The following is a 26,313-nucleotide window of genomic DNA, read 5'->3' on the forward strand; positions in this document are numbered from 1 at the left end:
AGAGATATTTTGGTTGTATCAGTTGGTCTTCCCTCTTTCAAGACAAGAATACAATTCTTCCACATCCCAAAGTGCTGTCATCACTCTTAACGCTGAACCTTGAACACACCTGGTTTACCAGGGGAAACCCAGGGAAGTGGCAGAAGCAGGCATGCTACCCTACCCCAAGGCCTAGATGCACTCAGCAGGTGGGAAACATGAACAGACTCTCTTCTAAGCACTACCAGGCTTGTCCAGCACTCCAAGACACAAAGAATACGGGCTTTTCAGGGCAGATGCTACTTAATTTCATCTTTAAGAGTTTCACTTGCATTTGCCCTCTGGAAACCAAAATTTCTCAAACACTGATCAACAGGCAGCTCCACCTTAAAAAGCCTAACAAAAGTAGTCAAGAAAGCCAGAATGAGCTCCCTAAAGCAGAAAGTAAAGGATTAAAGTAATGGACTAAATCCTCTCCTGACAGATATTGGTGCAGTTCTACTTGCTTTTACAACATGGGCCTGTGCCTCACTTCAGAAACAGGACAGAGAGAGAAGTTATACATCAACTTCATCATTCACTGACTCTTTTCCTGTTTTAGCCTGATGGAACACAAATACATTACCAGCCCTTAAGGATGGAGGCAGGAGAAAGCAGCAGCAGGATAAGGGACAAAGTATGGATATGGAGCAAGCAAAAAAAAAAAAAAAAAAAAAGTTACTGTGTTCAGATTTGTATTTAATTTTCTTAGCCTTGAGCTGCATTCAGAAGAGCTGGAAAAAAGGAAAAGGGAAGAAAGAAAGAAAACAGCTTACTTTGATGAGGGTTCCATCTTCACCTTGGGATCCTTTGTAAAGCTTCTTCTGCTTCCCACTGCTTATGTTGAAAACCCTGAGGGGGATGACATAAGACAACATCGCTCATTTTGCCCAGGTACTGCTCTGTGGATCTTGTCACCAGGATCCTGTTCTCTTTCTGTTCCTCGTTCCACATGAGATACAGGGAGCAGGGCCAAGCCACAGGAAGTGGAGAAATGACCTCTATGAACTATAACCACCAATCATTTAAATGGGTCAAGAACCTCAAAAGTAATGTAGAGGCCCAAGACTGGATGATATAATATTAAGCAGATTATTTGAATTAAAATTGAGGCTTGATTCTCAAGCCAATAATCAAAACCAAGTATAGCATCATGGCACTGAAGGAGATCAAATGGGAGGGAGAAAACCTTCCCATGCCTTGTAATGGCTAATGGTTATGTAGCAGGAATAGCTCTTAATAAACTTCAGTCAGTCCTCCCTGCTATGAAAATACCTGTGGCTCCTTCATACTAAAGGAAAGGGTTAAGAGAGCAAGACCCTTTATTTACATTAGAATACAAAACAAAATTACATTCAGTAGTGGTATTTAGCTATGACCAAAACTCTTGGCCTCTCACCCAGATACAAGACCAAACATACAACTACAGAGTGTCTCCTTTGCTTTGAAGGTAGAAGCAAACATTGAAGAAATGGATAAAGAGGGAGCAGAGAATGGATTCCACTTGTCCAAAGACAGTCACACCTAGCTCAGTTTTAGGTTCCTACAGTCCCAGATACTCCACAGGACCTCACAGCTTCTCACTAGACATACCTTTAAAAGCAAAAATTACCACAGCGCTGAAGTTCTTGCCCCACAGCTCTGTGATATGCCAAGAAAGGCACACTTGCTTTCCCAACAGAAAGGCTTTGCTCTGCATAGCAACCCAGCGAGAAGCCAAGAGTCCCATGGGCATTTGCATATATCCATCCACAGCTTTTATCAGCAAGGGAAAAGGCAGAGTTCAACCTCACAGAGTGTTAGGTGAAGCCTCAGATCTGTCTGAAAATGCTGTGTCAAAGAACCTAGAGGAACAATGACGGAAATGGGGCTGCCTTGGCCAACTCATTTATTACTGCAAAAATATTTTCAAGACAAGAAGTAAACTAACCTGATGTTACGATCCTGGCATCCAATAGCTGCATATTTCCAGCTGGGGTCCACATCCATGTCATACAGAGTGGTCTTCCTAACAATGTGATGTGTTCGGGTAAACTGAACCCCTTCTCCTGTCTAAGCATGTGGGTAAAGACTGTGTCAAAATCAAGTAGTTAACCCACTATTAAAAACTTCTAAATACAGATGAGTCTTCTCACATAGCCAGCACAAACCATCCCTTCCCACTAATCAGATCTGCTGGGAGCAGCTGTGACTGGAGGCACAATGAACTCCCCTTCAGCCCATATTCTTTCACCACTCCTCACAATAGCCCTGGCAGCAAAAGAAAAGCAGATATCCTAACGGTTCTCTACTTTGCATCTTGCTGAGAGAGGTCAGGCTGGGAGCAGCTGCATGCTTCACAGAACTACTTCTCCAAATCTAATCTCTTGCACTGAGTCAGTGGGAGACACTGAGGCTGAAATAGCAACCAGCTCATACAGAAACTCTAATCTCACTCTTTAAAGTAGTTCCTTTGTGGAGAGATTATTAAAAAACCTGCACAAAAAGCTGTAATAAGGTTACCTTCTGCGCAGTGCGGAAATAGATGCTCTTGTCTGCCCCACAGCTTATCATTCGCACTTTCCCATCATTGGCTGGAACAAAAAGGCAGGAGCCGATCAAAAGATAAACACACAGATACAAGGTGGAGAAAATGTTTCAATTTATAGGCTGCTCATTTAGTCCAGTCCTGATTAGCTAAAACTGACTCCTACCTAAGCAGCAGGATGCTGCAGCAAAACAGAAGCCCCTTTTCAGGGACAGCATTTGTTAATGCTCAGAGTGCATAAGGCCTTAATACAGAGGCTTTACACAACAGATTAGGATGTAATTCTGTCTTCTCCCTCAACAGTATGCTCACATGCTTATTCTCTATGTGCCACAGTACTTTGGCAATATGACAAGTTCACACTCAGTATGAGCTGAAAACAGGCAATAGGCACTTTTCAGTCCTCAAAGTCAGTCACATGTTTCTTGCTGCCCTTTCTTACTGCAGGGTCAGGCTTCCCTTCTTCTCTTAGCACTCTTTTGTAACCAATCTGCTCCTTCAGCAAAACAACACCTGATAAAATTCCATATAATGAAAATGGATCCAATATCACACAAGTCCACTTGAACTGCACCCACTTAGAGCGTGACTGCATTTAGCTCACAGACTAGCACAAAGGCCTTCGATGCCAAGCCTTGAGTGCAGTTCCCTCATCTCCTAGGAGTTTAGCTGGTTGCATTCAAGGCCAGCTCACTAGTAAGACAGACCTGTCAGAGAAACTTTTGCCAGCCTTGGAGCTCCTTGAGGAAAACCTTGAAAAAGCCTCACAGCAGCTTCAGGGAGCCTCTGCTATGAAGCTTCAGCAAGGTCCCTTCACTTAGGAGCTACTTTCAAGCTGAGGTTCTCACCCCTGAACCCCAACTGAGCTACACTGCAGCAGCAGCAGCATTGCAGCCACACCTGTGCCTGGTCACATACCCTACTGATCTGAATCCTGACCCTAACCCATGGACTCAGCTTCCTGATTTGAACTTGAACCTGCCTTGCTGCTATGGGCTTGCCCGGCAGGCACCGAAATGTGGCTGACCCTGCTCAGTGTCTCCAGACTGATCCTGACCATGAATTGCTGACCTGTCTTACCACTATGGATTTGTCTGGTGATCTGGACTACTGTCTGGATCTAGTTACTGTCACTGGACTTCATCTGTTCCACCTTGTTCAGGTACTGTGGGACTTTCCCGTTGTCAGTTAGGCCACTACCTTTGCCTGCCTTCCTGCCACCCTTGGCTACTGGCTTCCCCTGGCAGAGCAGCCAACTCTTTTTGTTCCCCAACAATAACACAATACACCACACTGATGTCTGACCATCAGCAGTAACTGAGTGCTAGGGATGCAATGTGCTCCATTACCATAAATGCAAAGTCTTATGCTGGTTTGCAATGACAAATTTACTTGTGACTAGTTAAGCCCAAAATGGTTTTTGTGGGTTTGGGGATTTTTTTGGAGGATGACTGTTCCACAGTTCTCCTCACAAAGAATAGCGTGTAGCCACATGACTTCAGTTAAAGGGTGTAAATCATTACAGAAAACAGCTTTCCAAAGAAATGCTGAGGACTTCAATCACGGGTTTTTTGAGTGGGGAGGAAGAAGAGGAGAAAAAAACCAAAAGGGAAAAGAAGGCAAGTATCATCATACATCAAGTTCTGTTAGGACTGCAGCTACAGAAGATGACAAAAAGCAGCTGCAGATTCAGCCTGGCCTAACCCAGTGTTTAAGTAGTTAAAATTACTTTACAGCTACAATGGGACAACAGCAGTGCTCAAATCTAGCTTTGGAGGGAGGCTGCGATTCTCTACCTGCAAACTTCACAGCAGTGATGGAAGAAGAATGTTCATCCAGAGTCTGCTGCAGGCTGTAGTCCTTTCCAGCATCCAAGACATGAATCAATCTATCCCGACTGGCAGAGGCTAAGAGCTTTAAGCCTGTCAGAAAGTTAAGAGTGCAAGACCATTACTATAAAGTCATTTGCTCTTCCAGTCACTATTTTAAAACAACTTCTCAAGTCATCTTAGGGACAAAACATACTGTAGCTAACTGCATGGATGGACACAAAGGAACGCCCCTGGATTTCACACTATAAAAACAGATAGAACAAGTTGCAATCTCAACCTACCATATTGCAAGGAAAAGTATGAGAAAGAAACCTTTTTTGAAGTCTAGCTCAACTGGCCCAACGCTACAAGTCTGCTCTGAAATCCAGAAGTAGCTCACCACTGAAAGTTCTGATGTATCATGGCTGGACATTCTGACTTGTTCAACACTACATTCATATGCAAAAGGGAAGAAGCTCAACTGCATTTACCTGTGTCAGGTTTGGAGTACTCCAGACATAGGATCTCAGAGTCATGGGCTTCCACCTTCAGCATTTCCCTCAGGGACTGCAACTCATATATCCTAAGACACAACATGGCTGATTTCAGTATGTTTAATAAAATTAGCAAGACCTGGTCCTGATTGTCATGCCTGCGCAGCCCACAGTCTGCACAAGAAGCTCTATGGGATTACCTGAGAGTGCCTATTCTGTCCCCTGAGGCCAGGTGCTCCCCACTGGGACTCACACAGACAGTGCGTATCCCCACCTTCGTATCCATCACTTGTGCATCAGCTTTGTCTGCACTTCCTGCTGAGTTGTAATCAGTGTCCAGAAGTACCTGAGTGTTGTCATCTACATAGATGATTTTCATCAAGTCCTGGGGATACAATACACCCGGAAATATTAACTGTTTACAAAATATTAAAGTGAAGCATCTGCCTTAGAAACTGGGCTCCCGGGCAACATATACACTTCATTGGCAGTAATGCTGTAATTGTTAGGATCTTTTAGCTAGGAGCAAGCACTCAGCCCCTTCATATTGTAGTATAAAAGTTTCACAGTTGTGTCTCACTATCACCCTTTGCAAAAGATTTCCCTTCAAGCTAGAAACTAACAGCATCTCTCACACAATAGACAAGCTCTGGAATTTGTGATTACAATGTAGCAGGGGACACAGCAGGAATCTGAAAGACTTCTAGGGATCATCCAAGTCAACCCATGCCTTTTGAGAACTGACAGAAAAAGCAGGAGCTTTTTCCACCATGAGGAGATTGCTGAGAACGGGCAGGTCAGGGCTGCTGTGCCCATGGATCTTCCAACACAACTGAGAACAGAAGCAAATACCCATATGTAATCACTGTTGTGTATGAGTATCCTCCCTCTTATATAGATGAAGTGAGTGTAAACTGTTTCTCATTCAATTCTCCCAAACCTCTGCCTCATTTAATGCACCTTTTCTAGACAAATCTTAAGAGTGGTTACCCATTACAGAGATGGAGAAAAAGAGAACCAGCTCTCCTGAAGCACATGGTATGAGCCATTTTGGAAGAGACTAAGCTTGGCAAATCCTTGAGTGGTTTATGGAAAAAGCAATAGTCCCCAGGACCATTTCAGATAAACTGTCTTTCTAGCTCATACTCCCTTCATGTTTCTTCAGGTTCATAGATTTTACCAGATTTGTTCTCTCTTTACAGAGAAGCTTGTGTTGACTTAGAGATCCAAAGAACTTTAGGCCTTAACTTGGGAATACCTGTGCATGAGGAAAAGCAACCCCAAGGGCAAGGAGGTGATCAAAACCTAGGATCTTACATTGCTGAGGATGTTGCGGTGCAGGGCTGTGCCATGAATGTTGGAGCTCTCAGTGTTCCACAGACGAATGGTGTTGTCAGATGAGCAGGTGATGAAGGAACCAGGGGGGAGGCATGACTGATTGTTGTCCTTCACCTCTGGATACATCTAAGGGCAGGTAAAAATCAACGGCTGAATGAGACTGCCTGGCACCTGGCATCCTAGACACTGGTAGCAAGTTTCAAAACAAAATGAGATAAAAAGGCTGTGCTCTATGTTTTGTAAAGGCGAGAGCCAGCCAGTTCTCCTAATGAAAACCTGTTTGCAGACCAGAGCTTCGTATTCACTTCAAACAAATGCTCATTTCCCAGAACGTAGAACATCTCCTGAAGAAGCGTGCAACTAGACAGCATCCTTTGTTTCTAATAGTTCAAAGAGAGCACGTCAAAGAGCACGCGGCGACGACCATGCAACAAGAACCTTGCACTGCTGTTTGCAACTTTCAACTACTACTGTCAATTTATAATCCAGAAGGAAATGGCGAGATGCAATTAATAAATAATAACAAAAAGAGTCCTCAACCTCCTCCCACTTCCTTTCCACTTCCCTCTTTCCTGACCACTGTTGGACATATTTCAACATATTAGCAATTACATTATTTCCTACACCTCCTTTCCTTCCCTCTGTCCCTCTGAGGGAAAGCCAACTAGACAGACTGGAAGATGACAGCCACTTGAGAGGCTAATTCTGGATGTCCTGGTAAATAGGTTAAGAAGAATCAGAGTTGAGATCTTATCACTTGTTTCATTCCTTTGACTTTGGAGCACTTGCTCACCACAGACCTCAAATAATTTTATTTGAGGTCAGCAGTAAACTCTTGTACGTTTTGTGAAAGGAGCCTCTGCATTCAGCTTTGTCCAGTTCTGCTCCTTCGCCCATCTCTCACCTTTCAATGGTGAGATTTTTTTCCAGCAACACACTGCATTTAATGCATTTGGTCAGCCATTGCAGTGCAGCCAAAGAACTGTTCCCAGCTCCAACTCAAGCCCTGTAGCAACCACACTAACCACAGGAGGAAATCTGAGTCAATTCTTCCTCTCTGCAGTAAGTGCCTGCATTCAAATTTGGCAGCTCTTCAGATGACTTCCTCAGCTGCAACTTGCAATCCAAAACTTGTGTCTGCAGACAACATACCTCAATATTCCACACGCAGGAAGAGTGGTACAAAGCGGAGTACACCTTGCCCACTTTCTTCGGGTCTTTAACATCCCACACATACAGGCTGTGGTCATTGTATACACAGGAAAGCCACTGGTTGGTGGGGTCAAAAGTCAAGGCAATCGTGTCTGGATACTTCGCATCAGCCATACCAGAGAAAAGACGACTGCACAAAGAGAGAACAACAGCCTGGTTAACTTGCGCTCTCTTGGTGTCAGAGCAAGGATATGAAGCATGAGAGCTCAGATTCTCCCCCAGGGCACTGGCAAGGTGAACAATACACTGTGGCGTATATAGGCAGACAGAGTAGCTGGGTGGGAAGACCTGTCTCTTGAACAACCAGAGTCCCAAAAGAATCCTGAAAGTCCCATGGCAAAAGTCATTCTCCTTGCCATCCAACTCAGAGTCCCACCACAGACAGGCGACCAACTTTCCCTGAAGAAGGCCCAAACAGGACACTTGATCATCACTGTGGATCATCATCATTTACCCTTACATATCTAGGTGGTAAAATCCAAGTCAAATAATCTCAAAACAAAGGGGAGGGGGAGGATCATCTTTTGGTGGGTACTATATTTTGTTTACTGATTGCAGGAACTGCTCTTTTGTGGGACCAAGCAGAAGAGTAAGTACTGCACTCAACAGACAGGAGCACACCAGCACAAGGGACAAAGGAAGGATTCATTTCAGCGGCCGCTTGTCTGACATGCTTCCCTTCCACCCCTGCCCCACACACAGGCCAGCTTGCTGCTGCTCGCAGGAGCTCATGAGATGGGCACAGTCCTTTCGAGATAGGTAAGCTCTCTGATGCAAACTTAAAACCAGAGGAATTCTGCAGAACAAGAAAACGCCTCTTTCCCCAGGTTAGACCAAGATCACGCCTTGTGAACCCTGTATCTCCTCTAGAGGGGTCCTGCTGCCATGCATGTAAAGAAGGAGCTTCTCCCTTGACCTGAGGTGAACACAGCCATCCCACAATGATGTTAATGATATTGAATAAGGTAATCATAGCCAGAGTGCCAGGGTGTTGAGAGCAGGTAATTTAAAAGGACTGATGGAGATGCTGGGATGACGGCCAAAGTGCATGTAGCACACCAGACAGTTGGAGCCCTGCTTCTGCAAGTGCACAGCTTTGAGGGCTAGAAGAGCACAGCCCAGATCCTATAGAAAAATCAAGTCATTGATACAGTTGTGGGCAGTTCATTGTGGGCAACTGGCATCCCACAGACAGACTCTGGCATGCATGGGAATATAAGGAGTCCTGTGTTTTCAAGCTTCTTTGGAAGTCATTTAAAAAAAAAAAAATACTGTAAAGATCGTAATCAGCACTACAAATGCATGTTTAAGAATCACATTAATATTTCTGCTCAACTGATGCATGACAGCAGCAGAGAGTATTTTTAAAGGGTCCATGTATACAGTTGCTTGACTTTAGCACTACCAGAAACTGGTAACATTTTAAACTGAGAGAGTTCCTTCTTCAGCTCCCTTACTGGAATATCATTATCTCCCACTGACCTTCTGGAGGGGGGACTAAACAGCGCACTGTTTAAACCTTTACCTCAAGTTCCCAAGAAAAGTTTAGAGAAAACCTGTTGACACATGAAAAAAGAAAAACAAAACAAAAACCACAAAACCCATAAACCCAAAAAAAGAGTATGTATCTGTAGACATGGGAACTCCAGATATCCAGTGGAATGATGGCTGGTAGATTCATACACCTTTGGATTTCTTTCCCCACTAGTGACAGAAGTGAAAGAGGGCAACAGAAGAAGATTGGGAAAGCCTCCAACCAGGACTGGCAAACAGCAACACATGAAGCGTTTTCTCTAGCATAAGCCTCCGCAAGCTGGCAGACAGAACTGTATGGAAATCACATTACCCACCTCAGAAGGTGAGAAACAGAGAGCCAAGGCAGAAGATACTGGAGCAAGGAAAACAAGACAACAGAACGCACAAGATTGAGGGAGGAGAAAGACTACAGACAATAGTAGATTTGGGTCTATAAAAGATCACAAGGGAGCCTTTGAAAAAATGACCCATCAGAGCCTGGGCATCCCTCAGCAACATCATTGTATTGCTACAGAGGAAAGTCTTCAGCCCTTACGCGTGATAAGCAAAGGATGTGCCATGGTACAGGAACAACTGGAGTGTGCCACAGCATCCTGTGCCCACTGCCTGCTTGCTCATAGCAACCAATTTCAATAGGCCACCAGACCCGAACAATCCCAGGGAGATGAGGAGCAAGATACGCTGTGTAGTCCAGCGACCAGCTTTGGGCTGTAGCCCAGCCACACAAGGCAAGGCTGCAACAACTCAGGGAGATCTGCAACAGGCTGCCAACTTTAATCCATAAAAAGAGCACAGTCCAGATGGCAAAGGTCTGGGGAACAGTTCTAACCCCCCACAAGCCTCCCTTGCTCCCTTCCACCCTCTCCATGGTACCTGGCCTCAGTCACACTCGCGATGTCTGTTCCCAGGAAGTGCGGCTTCGGCAGCGTGGTGACAAAGTGAAGGTTCAGAGGGTTAAAAATCCGCACAGTGCCGTCAGCGCAGCCACAGAAGATGTAGTCATGATTCACAGAGATGCAGTTTGCCACAGTGGTCTGAGGAGAACACAGCACACAAGAAGGTGAATAAGCAATGGGCTCTCACTTCAAAGGTCACCCAACACATGACAGGGAGAATAGCAAATTGACAGACAAAGGAATCATGGTCAGAAGAGCTGAAGTGAAGTCGAGCCCTGGGAGTAAGGAAAAGCCTAAAAATCCATTTTTCCTTTCTGAAGAGTTTCCCGGCCAAGGTCCATTGCAGATTCCAAGTGGTTAAGGAAAGAGCCCAGTTCCTCTGTCACCCACTGTGGTGGGAGGTCAGCAGAGCTACACATTTGCTCCAGCTGAGTCTTACTCTGAACATGGTTTTTGCTCCTCTGTGACATTCAGCACCACTGGCAGGCAAGCAGCATCTCACCCTGTACTAGCATGCCAATACATTACCTGTCACAAGGCGATAAGAAAAGAAAAAAAATGGATTTTCTTCCCCTCCCATTGGGATCCGTACAAATGGCAGAAAATGGTACAAAATGGAGTGTGGTGATAAGGGGATGGGTTCAATGCAAAATTTGTTTTCCAACTTACTGTGAAGCTGTCTGTATTCTGAGCGAGAGTGAAAGGCAGATTTTAGAGAGGAAAGGAAAGAAAAGAAGAGGCATTTCACTTGAGTGAAAGTGTGGAAAGATTTTTCCCTTCATTTTAATACACTAGATCCTTTCAGGTGGGATCTTACATTCAATTGAAAGGAAAATAAGCTTAATCAAATTCTTAACTATGGGCCAACCTGGTGTTTAGAATAGCCAAACCAAATAGTACATTGGGAACCTGCATTTGAGATGCACAAGCCAAGTAAGACAACACAGAGTGGGTAGAAATCAGAATCCTTCTAAAACTCATACTTGTCCAGGCCAAGCCAGGAGGGACAACACAGGGGTTGCCAAAGCTACATAAGGACACTGCTTTGCCAGAAGAGCAATAGCTGTAATGCTGAGGCTTAAGAATGAGCCTCAGTGATTAATAAAATCCCTTTGCCAAGACGCAATGCTATTTTTGCCTGGCCTTCTAGACTAAGTCACAAAGTGGCAGAGGCCCAATGACTTTCACTGCTGGTGGTCAGCTTGCACTCCAAGTGCCCCTATTGTTTGTTGTCCCTGCTCTGCTTCAGCAGACACAAATATTGCAGGACAGGAGGATGTAAAACTCACCCTCAGCTCCACCCACTTGTCTAGCAGCCTTTTTTCATTGAATTCACAGAGCAGGCCTGAGGATGTGATACAAAAGGTGCTGTCAGCTTTTTTGCCCCTTCCACAAGCCACGTCTGCAAAGAAGTTGTTCCTCAGTTCTCCAAGCAATCCTGAGCGACCTAGCAAGGGGACTGTGGCATTGACCTACCAATAAAAAACAGTTTGTTAGAAATAGAGCGCGGCACTCCAGGCAGGCAGACATTTTTTAGAGCCTTGAGCGCTGAAGTGCCTCAGAGAAGGAGAGCTGCAAACAGCCTACAAGGAGAGGTAGTGACACGTTTTACTTGCTGCAGACCCACTGGTTACGCAGTGTATTGGAACCATCAGTATTAGCATATCAGTGGAACAGAACACTATTAGTGCCACCAAAACTGCGCATCCAAACACATGACCCAGAGACAGCAGATCAATTACTGGAAGAACAACCCTTCCATGATCAATCTGTGATTTATACCAAATGCCAAAGCAGGGTCCAAGCATGAATTAGGAACATGTGTTCATGAGTACCAGAAAAATTATCATATGTTGATTCTGTCCCCCAGAGAGGAATAGAACAGCTAAAAGTTTAAACACTTCAGTTGACGCTTCAAAATAACACTCACAATCGTTTGAGATGCTCATACCAACATCACACAGCTCTCCCCACCTCTGTGCTCCAAGGAGTTCAATGACTGCAGCTCATTTCTAGTTTTTTTGTCCTTCGGTACATGTGACTACCGAAAAACAAGCATGCTGCTATACAACTTCAGGAACCGTGCCCTACCTCAGTACAGGGTAAGACAAGCTTTTGGTGCCTTTTAGTGCTACCAGCCCATGGGGAGACTGAGACTTGAAAGCCAGGGGTGGAGGGCTATCCTTGAATCCCAGCAAAATAAAAGAGTTCCCACTTTCCACAGCTCACTGGGACAAAATCTACCCTGCTGTAAGATGGAAATGCCTGCTCACAGCTTGGCCTTGATGCACCTTCTCTCACCTTGGAGGTTTTGCTGTCATCCAAGTACCAGAACTTGATGTGTCGATTTCCAGCAGTGACAAAGTAACTGCAGTCCTCTGAGAATGACACGGCCGTCACTTTACTTGAGACTTTGTTGGCTGCCACTACGATGTTTTTCTGGAAACATAATTGTTTAGATAGCTTAATTTCTTTGCTCAGAAGCAAATGAAACTCATTTTAATTACAGGCACATATCCAGTACAAGTGCTGCAGCAGGGAAAAGAACCTGCATTAGCTGGGAGCATTGATTTGGCAGATAGTGCAATTCACGTCTCCATTCAATTCCACTTCCACATTGACTGGGATCAAGAACAAATCAGCAGGCATTAGTGCCTGCAGGAACTTGCTGTCTGAGCCATGACAAACATGTTGGTTTCACAATCACCAGGAGCTCAGAGCAAACCCATTTCCCTTTCTAAACAGCAAAAGCATATGTATGCCAGCACAAGGAGGAGCTCTCCCAGCCTCCAGCCAGCAATGAGGGCAAGGCACTCAAGCTGGGGAACAGGTATTTTCTGCAGGGAAAACAGTACTGGTTCCTCTATAAATTCTCTCTTCTCTTTAAAGACATGACGTTTTATCGAAAGATCCAAAACACAAAAAGTCCATACCTGTATTGGAAGGGACAAAGCAAGCAAAATCTGCTACACCTCAAATGTGCACCTCAAAACATCAAAGAGTTTGGGAAAGGAGGAAGAACACAGCAGGGACAGAAGACAGGAACAGACACTGCCCAAGCAGAACGGTCAGATGGCAGGAGCTCCCTGTCCACAATACCAGTGCTCAGTTTTCCTCCCCCTGCCTCTTCCCAGGGATTGGTAGCAGTGAGAATAAAAAAAGTTTCCCCCCCGCCTGTGGTGGGTTTTCAACCATGCAGCACATAGTTGACAACAGTGCACCACTTTTTATTCTCACTCTGTTTCCTTTACCCTTCCTTTTAGGGACTCGGTTGCTCCCAGTCTTCCCAACACAATGCCCTCAGCACACAAACCATGTCACTCTAAGGGGCCCATTGGACTGCAGGCTGATAGAACTGAAGAAACCAGCAAGAGGAGCCTATGCTGCTGCACCATCACTATGGAGGACCCCCAAACCCAGACTGGGGGAAAAGCAAGGGGGACAGCCAATAACATAACTTCTTTCAAGAGAGCACAGAGAAAGGCTTATAACACTTGCAGACCTCAACATCTGGATCATTGCTGTGGCCTTTCTTTAGGGAAGCAAAGGGACCCTACATTCAACAGGGGTTTTCTTTTCCGTCACAGTCAAATGACTAAGTCTCCCAGCCAGGAAAAACAGGGAAATCAAAGCAGCAGCACAGTGGATAGAAGAAGGGTTGTGGTTAAAAATGCAGGAAAGTGCTTCAGGAGATCTGTTTGCACATCTTGGTCTCTTACTCTTCTTTGACTTTGGTCAGGTAAAGTCTGCCTAGTTTTGGTACCCAGCCTGCAAAATAAAGGCTAGCTGGACCTCGCAATAGTCACAGTCTGGAGTGTATGCTTAAAGTGCGTGTTCTTCAGCGCAGAAGAGTGAGACAGTCCTTACCTCACAAGCTCTCATGCACAGAACTATAAATAGGATCACAGTGAATAGAAAAACCTGCATAAGCAAGGGAAAACAAAGCCACTTGTACTGTCCCACACATGCCATGCATTATGACCATCTTCAAGTCACTACTTTCATTTGTATAACTAGAAAGAACCAAAAGGCTGAGCACTTGATTTTCAACACTGACTGACACACTTAACATTTTATCACTACACAGTTCAGCTAAAAAAAAAAAAATAGCAAGGTCAAACTTCAGCTCATGCAGGAGAGAACGAACAGTGAGATCTTAAACTATAGCTCAGGAAATGTGATGAAGAGTAACATACTAAATGAGCACAGACTTACAAGCTGCAAGAGAAGAGAAGGCTCCGGGGAGACCTTATAGCAGCTTTCCAGTACTTAAAGAGGGCCTACAGGAAAGATGGGGAGGGACTCTTTATCAGGGAGTGTAGTGATAGGGCGAGGGGTAATGGTTTTGGAACTGAAAGAGGGTAGATCTAGATTAGATATTAGGAAGAAATTCTTTACTGTGAGGTTGGCGAGACACTGGAAGAAGTTGCCCAGAGAAGTTGTAGATGCCCCATCCCTGGCAGTGTTCAAGGCCAGGTTGGATGGGGCTTTGAGCAACCTGCTCTAGTGGAAGGTGTCCCTGCCCATAGCAAAGGGTTGGAACTAGATGCTCTTTAAGGTCCCTTCCAACCCAAACCATTCTATGATCATGTGAGATTTAACAGATGCATTGAAATTTTTTTTAAATCGCATCTCTTTTAGAGAGGGTTACTGCACCTGAAGAGGTAGCAGGAGCTGAGTAAGTGCTTAGCACTTATTAATACAGAAGAGTCCAAGCCTACTGACAATAAATGTTTCTTTTCTTATCAACAAACAGCACACACTTAAATGTTTTCTAGAGGATAAGGCATGGGCTTTGTTTCCCCAGAGAGCTGCCCCAACCCAGTGGCAGGCAGACCTCCACCAGCTTTCACCCACTGTGATTTCTCTATGTTCCCTTTCTCAGTTATCAAGGATGGGATCAGATATCACAAACTCTGACACAACAAAACCAAAACAAACCAAGAGCATCCACTACACCACAAAAGAAATCCCTGGCTGACGAGAGTTTCCTTCCTCAACCTCATAAATTAGTTTTTAATAAGCCTCTAAAAAAGCACAAGTCTTTGACAAGGTTTCAAAGTCCAGGCTTTTCTGGCTGGACAGCAAGATGTCACACGTCTCCAAGTATGAAGAATATCCCCTCACTGAAGTGACTTAGACCTTCCCTAAGGGACCACAGCTCACTCTCATGTCCAAACTTGTCTGTGTCTATGAATGTCAAAAACAAAACAACAACAGAATTAAAAAAAAGCAGAAAGCAAGATGGAATTGAAATAGTTTACAGTCAGACTGTCCACTCCTTTTAATTTAGGAACACCCTGTGGTCCACCCAACCTCCTAGAGAACTTACCTTCCATGACCACACGTTGACAATCATGTCGTGCTGGTACCCCACTGAAACAATGTACTTGGAGCTGGGGGAGAAGGCCACACAGGCCACACCATACTTGTGCTCCTGGAGCTCAGCCACCTGGGTTCGCTCAGCCACATCCCATACCCGAACCGCTGGCATGTGTCCGCTCTGGAGGGGACAAGAACAGACACAGAACAGGAAATGTAACCCCCAAGGTCAGTTCTGACAGATTTGAGTACGTAAACGTGTGGAGGCTTGGAAGATGATGTCTGGATGGTGCATTCACAATAGGGTTAGAGGTTCCTTCGATTCTTTAAAGCCCAGGTTGAGACTGACAACCTAAGGAGTATATGCATTTCAACAGGTGTATGAAAGAATTAATACAATCTCCTCTGCTTTAATCCTTTTCTTATGCTACTCACAAAACAGCCAGAGACTAGAACAATATTTTTGATGCACATCCGTGATCTTTGCAATGGGAACTCACAGCCAGCTCATGAAAAGGATTATAATGGATCTTATCTCTGGACTCAGTGAACCAAAAGGGCCTCACATCATCTGGACCTAACGCAACGTGGACATCTGACACCTCAAGCTAGGTCATGCCATACAAAACCATGACATGACTGTTGTGATAACTATCACACGCCATTTGAGGGAGGCCTCTGGGGCACTAGCAGCATCATTTCTGTCACAAAGGTAACAGACAGGTGCATGCTGCCTGAAAGAGTAAGGGCAGGGTAGGGTCAGAGAAAAAAGACACTGAGGGAACAGAGCCTCTGGTTTTACACTTGTTCTCCAGAGAAACAGAAAGTCATAGACTTCAGAAACACCATTTCAGCACCTTCTGCCAGACCATTCCATTCTTTTGTTTAATTGTTTGTTATTAAACCAAAATAAAAGAAGGCACACAAGATAAGCTGAAATGCTGGCCAAAAACATGCCTGATGGGCAAATCCTACTGAAGAGCCTGCTCGTGATTTCTCATTGAAGTCTGTCAAAACAGTAGCTTACAAGATAACATATCCATGGCAACATGGCAAAATGGTACCTTTTCTGATCAGTTTTAAGTAAGTCATTTGATTGCGTGGGAGAGGCAAGTCTGATCACAAGGAGAAGTCAAAGCTTTAAAACCTCAGAATTGTGCATGTTTTAATCGCCTGTCGTGGTTTAAGCCCAGCCAGCAACAAAGCACCACGAAGCCACTCACTCACTCCTTCCCCTCCCAGCCCCAGTGGGATGAGGAGGAGAAAACATAATGAAAAGCTTGTAGGTCAAGACAAGGACAGGGAGGGATCACTCACCACTTTTGGTCACGGGCAAAAGACAGACTCAACTTGGGGAAAAAAACAAAATCAATTTAATTCACTACCAACTAAATCACAACAGGATAATGAGAAGTAAAACCAAATCTTAAAACAACTTCCCCCCACCCCTCCCTCCTTCCCAGGCTCAACTCCACTCCCAATTTTCTCTACCTCCTCCCTGCCCCGAGTGGGGCAGGAGGACGGGAAATAGGGGTTGGGGTCAGTTCATCACACATTGTCTCTGCCGCTCCTTCCTCCTCAGGGGGAGGAAAAAGGTTTTTCTTCAGAGTGGGTCCTCCGATGCCTGGAAAGGCTCGAGTTCTGCGTGAAGCACTCCCTGCACTCGGGGCACTCATATGGTCTCTATCCCTTATGGATCCTATGGCGGGTGATGAGGTTGGAGAAGTCATTGAAGGTCTTCCCACAATCTGGGCACTTGTAGGATCACTGTCCCATGTGATTTCTTCGGTGGCATCTCAGGCTGTTTCTCCAGCCGAAGGTCTTCCCACCCTCTGGGTATTTATGGGTCTTCTGTTTGGCATGGGCGACCAGCTTGCTCGTGGCTGTGTGGGTGTTCTTCACACCGCCCCCTTGTCTTGTCAGTATCTGCTCCTTCTTCCTCTCAACTTCTCCCCCAGCACCTGGGGTGGTTGTCTTGGCTTCAGCTGGGTGCTCTTGGTGCCATCGTGGAGGACTTGCTGATGCCTCCTGAGGTGAGACCTCTTCCAGAAGGTCTTCTCGCAGTGTGAGCAGGGGTACAGTCTCTCTCCCGTATGGATGCGTTGGTGGGTGATGAAGTCCAAGCGCCAGGAGAAGCGTTTCCCACACATGGTGCAGAGAAAGGGCTTCTCCCTGGTGTGTGTCCTCCAGTGACACAGGAGGACCATGCTCTGCGTGAAGCTCTTCCCACAATCCAGGCGTTTGAAGGGGTTCCCTCCTGTGTAGATCCATCAGCAATGGGTCAGGCTGCTCCCCCAGGTGAAGATCTTCTTGTAGTCCACACACTTCTACACCTTCTGTGTTGAGCTACTCCTTGGTTGGGTTGCGTCTTCTTGAAGGTCTTCAGTATACATCCCTTTGAAAGAGCATTTTTGAGATCTTCTTGGTACTTGGCTACCTTGCTTATGATCTGGCTGATGATGAACATCGTGGTCTTTGCCCACCTTGGGGCTCCTCTCTGGGTCCTTCCAGCATCACCCTGTGCTCTTCCATGGGATGGGACTCCTTCTTCTCACTGTCTGTCCAATCACCTGTGGGATGTGGCGAGGGGTGATGCAGGGCGCTCAGTGGTCCCCATGGAGGCGGATCCTCATGTGACCCAGATACAGTGAATCCTTCCTTCTCTTCCTCCATCCCTCCTCTTCCTGCTGCTCCTCCATCTCTCCTCCTTCTCCATCCTCCAACCCCCCAGCCAGCTCCCCAGTTATATACTGAGCATGACATCCCATGGTATGGAATATCCCTGTGGCTAGATCGGGTCAGCTGTCCTGGGTGTGCCCCCTCCCACCTTCCTGTGAAAGTAACTCCACGCCAGCCAAACCCAGGACATTGTCTTGTTCAAAAGCTTTGCCAAGCAACTGCTTCTGGCCTGGAAAAACGCCATGGTCAGATTTTAATGCAGTTGGTACAGTTCTCCCTCCTGCAAGGCAGAGCTCAGGTCTCAAGGTGGCTGGCAAGATGTTACAATGAGCTGAATCAGCTGCTCTTCAAAGCAATTGCTGTACTTAAACACATACATATGTACGGATGTATATACATACATATATATGTTTCCCAGCATCTTAGCATATACCCAAAGACCTTAACAAATTGAATTTGCATTTCATCATTTAAGAACTGCTCACCAAAAGAGAGCTCTGTGTGATCCCCATGGATGAGAAATCTATGCCCCCATGGGGAGAAAGAAAAAAAAAAGTAAAAAAAGAAAGAAAAAAAAAATCAATTTTCTTCTGGATTTGAAAATATATAAAAAACATTTAATATGTATGGTGGCCAAGGACTAACCTCCACGGTCTCCTTCCTGAAAAGCCAGCCATGCAGAAAACTAAGGTGTTACTAGGCACAATAGCATGAGGCTGCTAAAAGCAAGCTTGAAAAAGTGAACTCAGAAAGCATTTCCCTATGGGACAGAGACTGAACCAAGACAAGACTGCTGACACCGGCAGGGGACACTGCTACACTAAGTAATAACTCAAATGTCAGACATGTGGGAGGATACCAAAGAGAGAAATGGTTTTAAAAAAGGGCAAGAGGAGACATGTTTTGCAATAAGGCAAAAAAAAAGCTTTCAAGTATAACTGGAAAGGTTTTTTGGTTTGTTTTTTTTTTTTTAAATGTGAACTTGCCATTTACCCCAATGAAGTTTCAAACTGAAAAGTTTGAGTTGTTAGTAAGAAAAATATCCACTTTATTTTTCACCAGTTTTTCTAACCCACATGAGAAGAGTAGAGCACCAGAGATTTAAAAAAAAAAACAAAAAAAAAAGAAAAGAAGGCACCAGAATCATCAGAACTAAACACCAGGGAGAAAAAAAACATATATAGATATATATAAAATAATTTTAACATAAACATTTTTTGTTACATTAAAACTTCTAGAGTGTAAGGAGGCATTAAAACAAATTACAGTTATAAAACCTCAAGCTTTCACTAAAAAGTTAGTAACAACAACAATCTCTGATGATCTGATGGAAAATTTGTGCTTACTTTTTCTGTGTCAAGGTAGCCTCCATCCCAAAATACTGTTGTTTCTATCCTTGGTCTGATCCAAGCAGGATTCAGGCCCAGCTTGGGAGCCCCCCAGTGACATGACAACTGCCACCAGGGTGGCTGCACTAGGGACCTCTGGAGCAAACAGCCTCTGCCTTGACAGCTCTGACATAGGACTGTGACATACTTCTCATCTCTGTGGCTGAGGCTCAGGAGGGGACCTGTTTCACACATGCTCCCTCCCCACGTCTTACAGAGACACAGAGACTAGTGGTAAATTGCCATTAATCACACACAAGAGCAAACTGAGCCCAACCATATGGGGGACAGCCAGCATTTCTCTGGATTTCTAACATCCAGCAATTCCAGCCTCATGACACAGCCCATGTCTTGAACTTCTAATGGAGAACAGACACACAGTGCACTCATCCTTATTCTTCCCCTTGGGCATGTTTGGGAAGAGGAAGCAATTGTCGCCCCCAGCCAAACATACAATGCCAAACCACAGGCACCAGCACCTTCTGTCACTATTCCTAAAACTCCATTCCACATGCACTTTTCACTTTTTCCACAACACTGTTACTGGCTTCAGTTACTTCCTGAAATCCTAAAGGCACAATGCTAAACTCAGACCAAGATTAAGGACCATCCAAGTACTCTTCACTGATGCTAGAGTAGAGCCATGCTGTGTGTCCTTCCACTTATTTTCCCTCTACCTTCAGCCCACAAATGCCACCCCAGAAGATCCATCCCCCAAGCTGATGAGAGACAACATGCTGAAAAACTGCCAGCAGGAGCACCCAGAGCCACCCAAAACCCAGTAGGTCCACCCAGAGATGCAACACTGAAATAGATTTGTCTGTGTCAAGGCAGCTCTCTGGATTGTTTCTTCTAACACCCTCTGCCCGACTTCAAAATGCGATGGACAAGGTGTACCCTCTCTCCTCTCACACTTACCTCTCCTGTAACCAAATATTTTCCATCTGGAGAGAAAGCAAGTGCTGTAATTGTTTTCCTAAAACAGAGAAAAGGACACTGAGAAACTTTTCCAACATGTGATTTCATTTCAATACGTCATGACTGGGGAGTCAGTTGGGATGAACTGGAAAGAGGCTAAAAATCACACATAATAGCCTGACACAATGGTTTTCCTTTACCAGAGGTCTAACACTTGCCATGGGGATTCCATGCTGCCCAAGTCTCAAGCAGCATGCCTACAGCACCAGAAAAGCTCCAAAAGTTGAGGTTCATCCTTGTGCCTTTATTCCAGGACCATGTCCCAGTCCTGGCTTCAATAATAAGGTCATAGTTTTAGGTGGAGAAAAGAAAAAAGCCAGATACCATGGAGTTCTACTAAGATATCCTCCATGTCATGCCTATTAGCAGTTCCTCATGGGACCTCAATGTTTATGAGGTGGTACCTCATCAGCAATAACACCTCACGTCAGAAGGAGCTGGAGTCAAACTGGCAGGCAGCCTCTCCCCAAGGTAGCTCTCACTGTGGGGATTTAGCTTAGAGCAACAGCAGCTCCTGCACTTCACTCAAGCCATAAAAACCTTGAACTCACCTCCCACAAAAAGCAAGCCCAGCTTAAAATTTCACTCACCTGGAACTGTTTAGAATATGGTGTTGCTTATTTTTTCTAGGGTTGAACAGCACAACAACACACCTAGATGGAGGAAACAGAAGAACAAAAAGAGTTGACATAACCATGTATATAAAGAAAAACAAAGAGCTATCGTTGCTGGCAGAGCAGCAGCAAAAGCAGCCCCAAAAAGCTGTTTCATCCCCTCATCTCACAGACTGAGCTGGGGTTAACCAGAAATCACAAAGAAAAAGAGCAGCCCGGGGGGAATCACAAGTCTCTCCCGTATTGAGAAGTACCATGTGCTAGTACCATAAATAATGCCTTTCTAACATCTGGGAGCCCTGAGTCGCTGATTGCTCAAGCTGGACAGAAAGGTTAACCATGAAAGTTTGTGCAACGGCCCTAATGGATTATGTCCCCTGCCATAAAAGTGACCCTATGTACTGGGCACCAAACCAGCATGTCTACAACAGAGGAAGAAGGTCAGGAAGAAGGAAAGGGGATTTTTCAGAAAAGCTCTCGAGGGCAAAGAAGGGGAGGTAGGGAGGCTAAATTGCTGTGCCTGGTCATAACACTAGACAGGACAGAAACTGTTGAGTATAGCACAAGAAGTGGCTGGCCAGTTGAGAAGTGAGACATATGATGCCAAAAACTATTGACCCAAGGGACGTATCTGAATAAACAACTTGGTCCAGGGCCTAGCAGAAATCTCTCAGCAAGATGAACCACGAAAGCAAGCAGTAGTAAACTCCTGGTAAGGAATATAATCACCTCTACTGGGAGCAAAACAGTCGCTGACTGGGAGGGGAGGGAAGGAGAAGAGGCCCCACTTCCTGCTAATCTTGCCCACAGCACGTTGCCTTGGTGCCTCAGCTCACCACAACCAGCCTGGTTGTACCAGTCCCAGGTACTGGAGCCCTCCCCACTCTCCACAAACACCCTAAACACAATTTTTAAATACTCATGTAACAGCATTTGTCTCATAGCAGAGAGTAGTAGCAACGCATGGCCCTTACTGCCCCCTCCCAAAAGCGTAACTGTTAAGTGACTAAAGAGGTAGAACAGCAATTGCTCTGATGCCCTTGTGCTCTATCTCTCACTTCACCTCTAAAATAGAACCTGTGGTTTTCGCCTGTCCCTCTGCTAGTACGTGCTGCCAGAGCTTGGAGAGTCCTGGCTCCTCCTTCACCGCGGCACCAGGGGAGCACCACAGGATGCCCCTGCTCCACTGCTACCAGCCTTCGACACGCCGAGGGCTTCACTCACGTCACCACTGCGCTGGGGCTTGCCCGCAAGGGGTCCCAGGCTACAGATGTCCATCACGGGGAGAAACGCGCAGGGTAGAAGTAGGGGAGTTGGCCTGAAGCAGGCAAGCAGAAAGGCAAAAGCTGAGGCATCACAGAAACCTGTTGCAGCACCTCACCTACAGACCTCACCAACGTTTCAAGACAGGCGGTGCACGCTGATGCACAGGACTAAGCACACCTTGGCACCACGCTGCGTCCTTCCAGGCCACCCTCCATGTCCCCAGCAGCAGGCAGGGCTAGCAGTGCTGCAGACACAGCTCAGGGTTGACAGGGACCTGCGATGTCTCTGGCATCTCCTCGCCTAGCCCAGGCAGCTGCTCTTTCCCTTGGTCTGACCGGACTATGCTGCCAGAAGCAGTGTAAATTTTGAAATGGAAAAGAGAGCAGAAAGGAGGACAGACGAGCCAAGACCTTGAGCTCAGAGTCCTTGGCTGACGCTGTCATGCTCCATTAACATCACTAGCTTAAAGTGAACACCATCAGAGGGTACCAAAGCTTTAACCTCCAAAGCACCAACCATTCACAAGATAAGCTCCCCCCCACACTTTAGACTACTCTACTCCTCTCCTTCCATGCCATTCCACCTAGTCTTCTCCAGTCATACCCTGCCCTGAAGGCCAAGGCAATAAAGGCACCAAACTTTCTTGATAGTTAAGGCAGACAGCCATGGTTGGAGAGGTAATCTTGTGGAAGAGCAGGGAAAGTGTAAATAAGCAGTTTGTTCAGACCGGGATTGATCCTTCTGCGCTTTTTACCCTGGGGAACCAATCTGGAGAGTTTCAAGCCGAAGCTATGCTATATATTTCTGAGGGATTAGTGTAAAGAAGCAGGTGGTTTGTGATCCATTAACAAGTCAGAGGAGGTTAAGCCTCGCAAATCACGAGATATGAAATAGGAAGTTAGCAGATGTGAAAATCTATCTAATCCCAAGCCTCCGGCTAATCAGAAAAGCAAAGCAAAACCCCATTATGTGTAGTTGGATAGGGTTAATGGACCAAAATCCCGTGGAGTTATGACAGGGATGAACTGTGCTCAAAATAGGCTTCAAAAAACCAGAAAGAATAAAGTAAAGACATGAAATCCTGGCAAAGGCTTTCCTATGCAGCTCTTACATTTAAGTTTGTGTTTTATTGTGAGGAACTCTGCAGAAAAACAGGACTTCAGAGAAGTGAGCGCAGTCTAAAAAACACAGGAAAGATGCAAAATACAAACCATCGTCTTCAAACCAGGCAAGCAAACAAACCACTTCCTAGAATAGTATAGTGAACCACTAAGGTCCAGGGCTTTGCCATTATTAACTTACATGACAGAGCCTTTGGCCACTTACGATCACGAATTTTAGCTCAGTTGCACTCCAGAGCAGGCTGTCTGCTGGCAGGCTTCCTCCTCCTTGCCAGCCCTTGGCCAAGTCCACAGCCCACAGTGAAGGCAAGAGCCACTCGGCTCACACACCAAGGCAAATCAACAAACCGGTCCAAGACCCGCACAGCTACTAATGCCAGAGCAGCCATCACAAACATGGGCATTTTAACTTTGTCTTAAGACGACCCTATGCTCAATTCACTGAGTTAGACCCATAATTAATGAAGTCTATCTGGAGGGCAGGGAGGGCAGAATAAATCACAGTGTCTCCTTACTGGTCAGCAAGCATTGATTTCATTGATTCATAGACTCAATGAAACAAGATTGTATGTTGTTCCATTGAGTTGTAAGCTAATAACTAACATAACTTGGTAATTGGTTATGACCTCCTATGCCAATAAAGTCATTTAACCAGGATAAACCAGTCTTCTAAAGTTGCTTTCTTAAACTAGCTGCTTCTCAACAAAAGCTACCCCACTACTATGCTACCCCATGCTAATTTTCCACCATCACTCTCCTGTGTACCATACACAAGGGCAATGAAGACCCCAGCCAACTCCAAGGACACCTTATTCAGCCAGATGGCAGGCCACAAACTGCCAATCTTACAGTATCACAGATACTGTTCTGGGAGTCGGGAGCACCCAACTTTGAAAACTGGCTTCCTCTCAAAATGCTTGGGAAGGTTTCTAGTCCATTCCATCCTAGAGAGCACATATCGACAAGCAGAAGTTAACCATTTATAGCACTTCAATCTCTTCTGAGTGTTCAGGGTGGCCTCAGTTGCCTGCTCAGACACTCACAGCTCAGCTCAGTGTGGCCCCAGAGCAGCTCCTCCACCCCATGCAGCCAGCAAGTCGTTCTCCAGCAGAACCTGCAGCGGTTCCCCAAACGAGGTAGCTCAAAGACCATTAGTACTCTAGGCATGCTCTGTTTTAGCAAAGGAAATTGGTCTAGCAAAATAAAGGGAATGGAGACACTGAATGGTCAGATCACTGACCCACCTACTCCACACTGCCTCCAAGTCCAGTAAGGCTACCAAGCCCTCAGGGTACTCAAAGTATCTACTCCTTTCCATTTATGCTGGCTTTAATCTCACAGCAGTTAAAATAATAATTACCATGGAAAATTAATTGTATACAAAAGCATACACCCATCTATCCATCCTCCACCTTTGTCTGCTCCTTTATAAGACTGCATTCAGTATGCTACACCCAGAGGGATGGAAAGGACACAAGTGAAGACAGCACATCTTTCTGTTCCTAGCTTCCAACTGTGGATGTAAACCAAGCAAAGTACTTCAAACCTGCCCTTCTATAATGGTCACATCACCTCTTCCACCTGCCCCACCCCTTTCCCAAATTGAAGCTTTCAAAACAAATTCAAGTTCTCAAGACACGTTTGTCTGAAGAGACCTTTTTAAATGCTAGTGCCAACACACAAACTGAGACTAGCTCCAAAAGCACCTCACATGGGACCTACAGAGAGAAACACCGACCCTGGCACGCACTAGCTGTTTAGAAGGTCAACATTGTTAGCACCCTTGTTTCAGCACAAACCCCACCTCCTCTGCAGCTGTGGGCATGGCTTGACGACTACAGCACCTTTTTAATCCACAAGTATATTCTGATTTCCAAGACGTTTATAGAAACTATTCACTGCTGTATGAAGTACTGCTGTACAAACCATTTATCAGCCAGCTGAGATCAAGTGTCCTGTTTGTTTGCACGCTGGTTCCTGCAGAGGCTGTTGGCAATGGCATACCTATTTAAAGGTATTATTTCTAGGTCTATGATGCCACTCTACAACATTTAAGTATACCTTCCTGATGCAAGCAGGTTTTAAAAACAACTTGGCTGTGGAATCTCTCCCAGTTCTCCTTCTTGTGGGACATTCAGGTAATCTCAAATGCAAGAGAAGGACAGAATCAGCTCTCACAGTGATGTCAAACGTTTTTGCAGACAACCTGAGCTCTCTCCATCACGGAGCCCATTTGGGTCAGCCAACAAGAAAGTGGTGAAAGGTTCCTTGCAGAGCTTTCCAAACCTCCATGAAGGCACAGCCCTATCTTATACATGCACAACTATGCACCATATATGCAGATAAAAAGCTGGTGGTGTTTCAAAGGGGAGAGGAAGGGGGGGGAGAAGGGAGTGTCAGCAGTTTCCATTGGCTCCAGCAAGAGGAAAAAAAACAAAATATAAAAAAGAAGCAATTTCCCTAAGCTAAATATAGGAGCAGGAATGGAGAGGAATCGGACGTCAGTATCACATTTACCCAAAGTATCTGACTCACTAAGTCAGCAGCAGTGGATCACTCCATGCAGCTCCCCCCACCTTTACTTCTGTCTTTTCTCCTACTGGCTTCACTCCTGCTCTTCTCAAAAACCTAGTTCCTGGGCATTTTACTCTTCTCATTGTCCTCTTGTTTCCCCACACATCCCTCTAGTCTCAGCTGCCTTCCCCCAGCTACCTCCTTCTTCACCTTTCTTCAGTAAGCTAATAAAAAACAGATTTGTGCAGAAGTCAGTTTTCCTCTTTCCTTCTTCTGCAGGCCACACTCCCCTCCAGAGAGCCTGGGAAAATTAAAAGCCCGTGATAGCATTCTTTTCCAAGTTATCCATCAACTCAGTGTTGCCCTATCTTGTGGGACATGTGACAGGAGGCAGAGTTCATGGGTCAAGTCCTGCTTGGGTCAAGTCCTCCTCTCCTAAATGCATGCAGCCTATGCCATAAAGAGGATGCTGTATGGAGGAAAGAAAACTCCATTAAGACATCAAAACAAATGTTGGCTTTCTTTTTTCCCCCACAATATATTCCTTTCATGCTGCTGCAAGAGTAAATGAAAAGGGCAAACAGTCCCATCCCTTCAAA

General features: G+C 45.4%; 1 protein-coding gene across 8 annotated transcripts in view; it reads right to left on the reverse strand.

Annotated features, from left to right (window-relative positions):
- MAPKBP1 (mitogen-activated protein kinase binding protein 1) overlaps window positions 1-26,313 on the reverse strand; it is a 107,614-nt gene that overhangs the window by 30,880 nt on the left and 50,421 nt on the right. For 7 of the 8 annotated variants that reach the window (XM_069784399.1, XM_069784394.1, XM_069784392.1 and 4 more), the window contains 15 exons: window positions 20,790-20,852; window positions 20,140-20,197; window positions 15,165-15,335; window positions 12,134-12,271; window positions 11,122-11,304; window positions 10,502-10,519; window positions 9,810-9,970; window positions 7,341-7,530; window positions 6,168-6,314; window positions 5,051-5,235; window positions 4,848-4,939; window positions 4,342-4,467; window positions 2,521-2,591; window positions 1,949-2,070; window positions 795-870 (listed from right to left, as the gene is read on the reverse strand). In XM_069784399.1, coding sequence (XP_069640500.1) covers window positions 795-870; window positions 1,949-2,070; window positions 2,521-2,591; window positions 4,342-4,467; window positions 4,848-4,939; window positions 5,051-5,235; window positions 6,168-6,314; window positions 7,341-7,530; window positions 9,810-9,970; window positions 10,502-10,519; window positions 11,122-11,304; window positions 12,134-12,271; window positions 15,165-15,335; window positions 20,140-20,197; window positions 20,790-20,852 — 1,801 coding nt within the window. The remainder of the gene's footprint in view (window positions 1-794; window positions 871-1,948; window positions 2,071-2,520; window positions 2,592-4,341; window positions 4,468-4,847; window positions 4,940-5,050; window positions 5,236-6,167; window positions 6,315-7,340; window positions 7,531-9,809; window positions 9,971-10,501; window positions 10,520-11,121; window positions 11,305-12,133; window positions 12,272-15,164; window positions 15,336-20,139; window positions 20,198-20,789; window positions 20,853-26,313) is intronic. The other variant, XM_069784395.1, reaches the window with a different exon arrangement.

Source organism: Haliaeetus albicilla, chromosome 5 (assembly GCF_947461875.1).
Source record: "Haliaeetus albicilla chromosome 5, bHalAlb1.1, whole genome shotgun sequence".
Lineage (NCBI taxonomy): Eukaryota > Metazoa > Chordata > Aves > Accipitriformes > Accipitridae > Haliaeetus > Haliaeetus albicilla.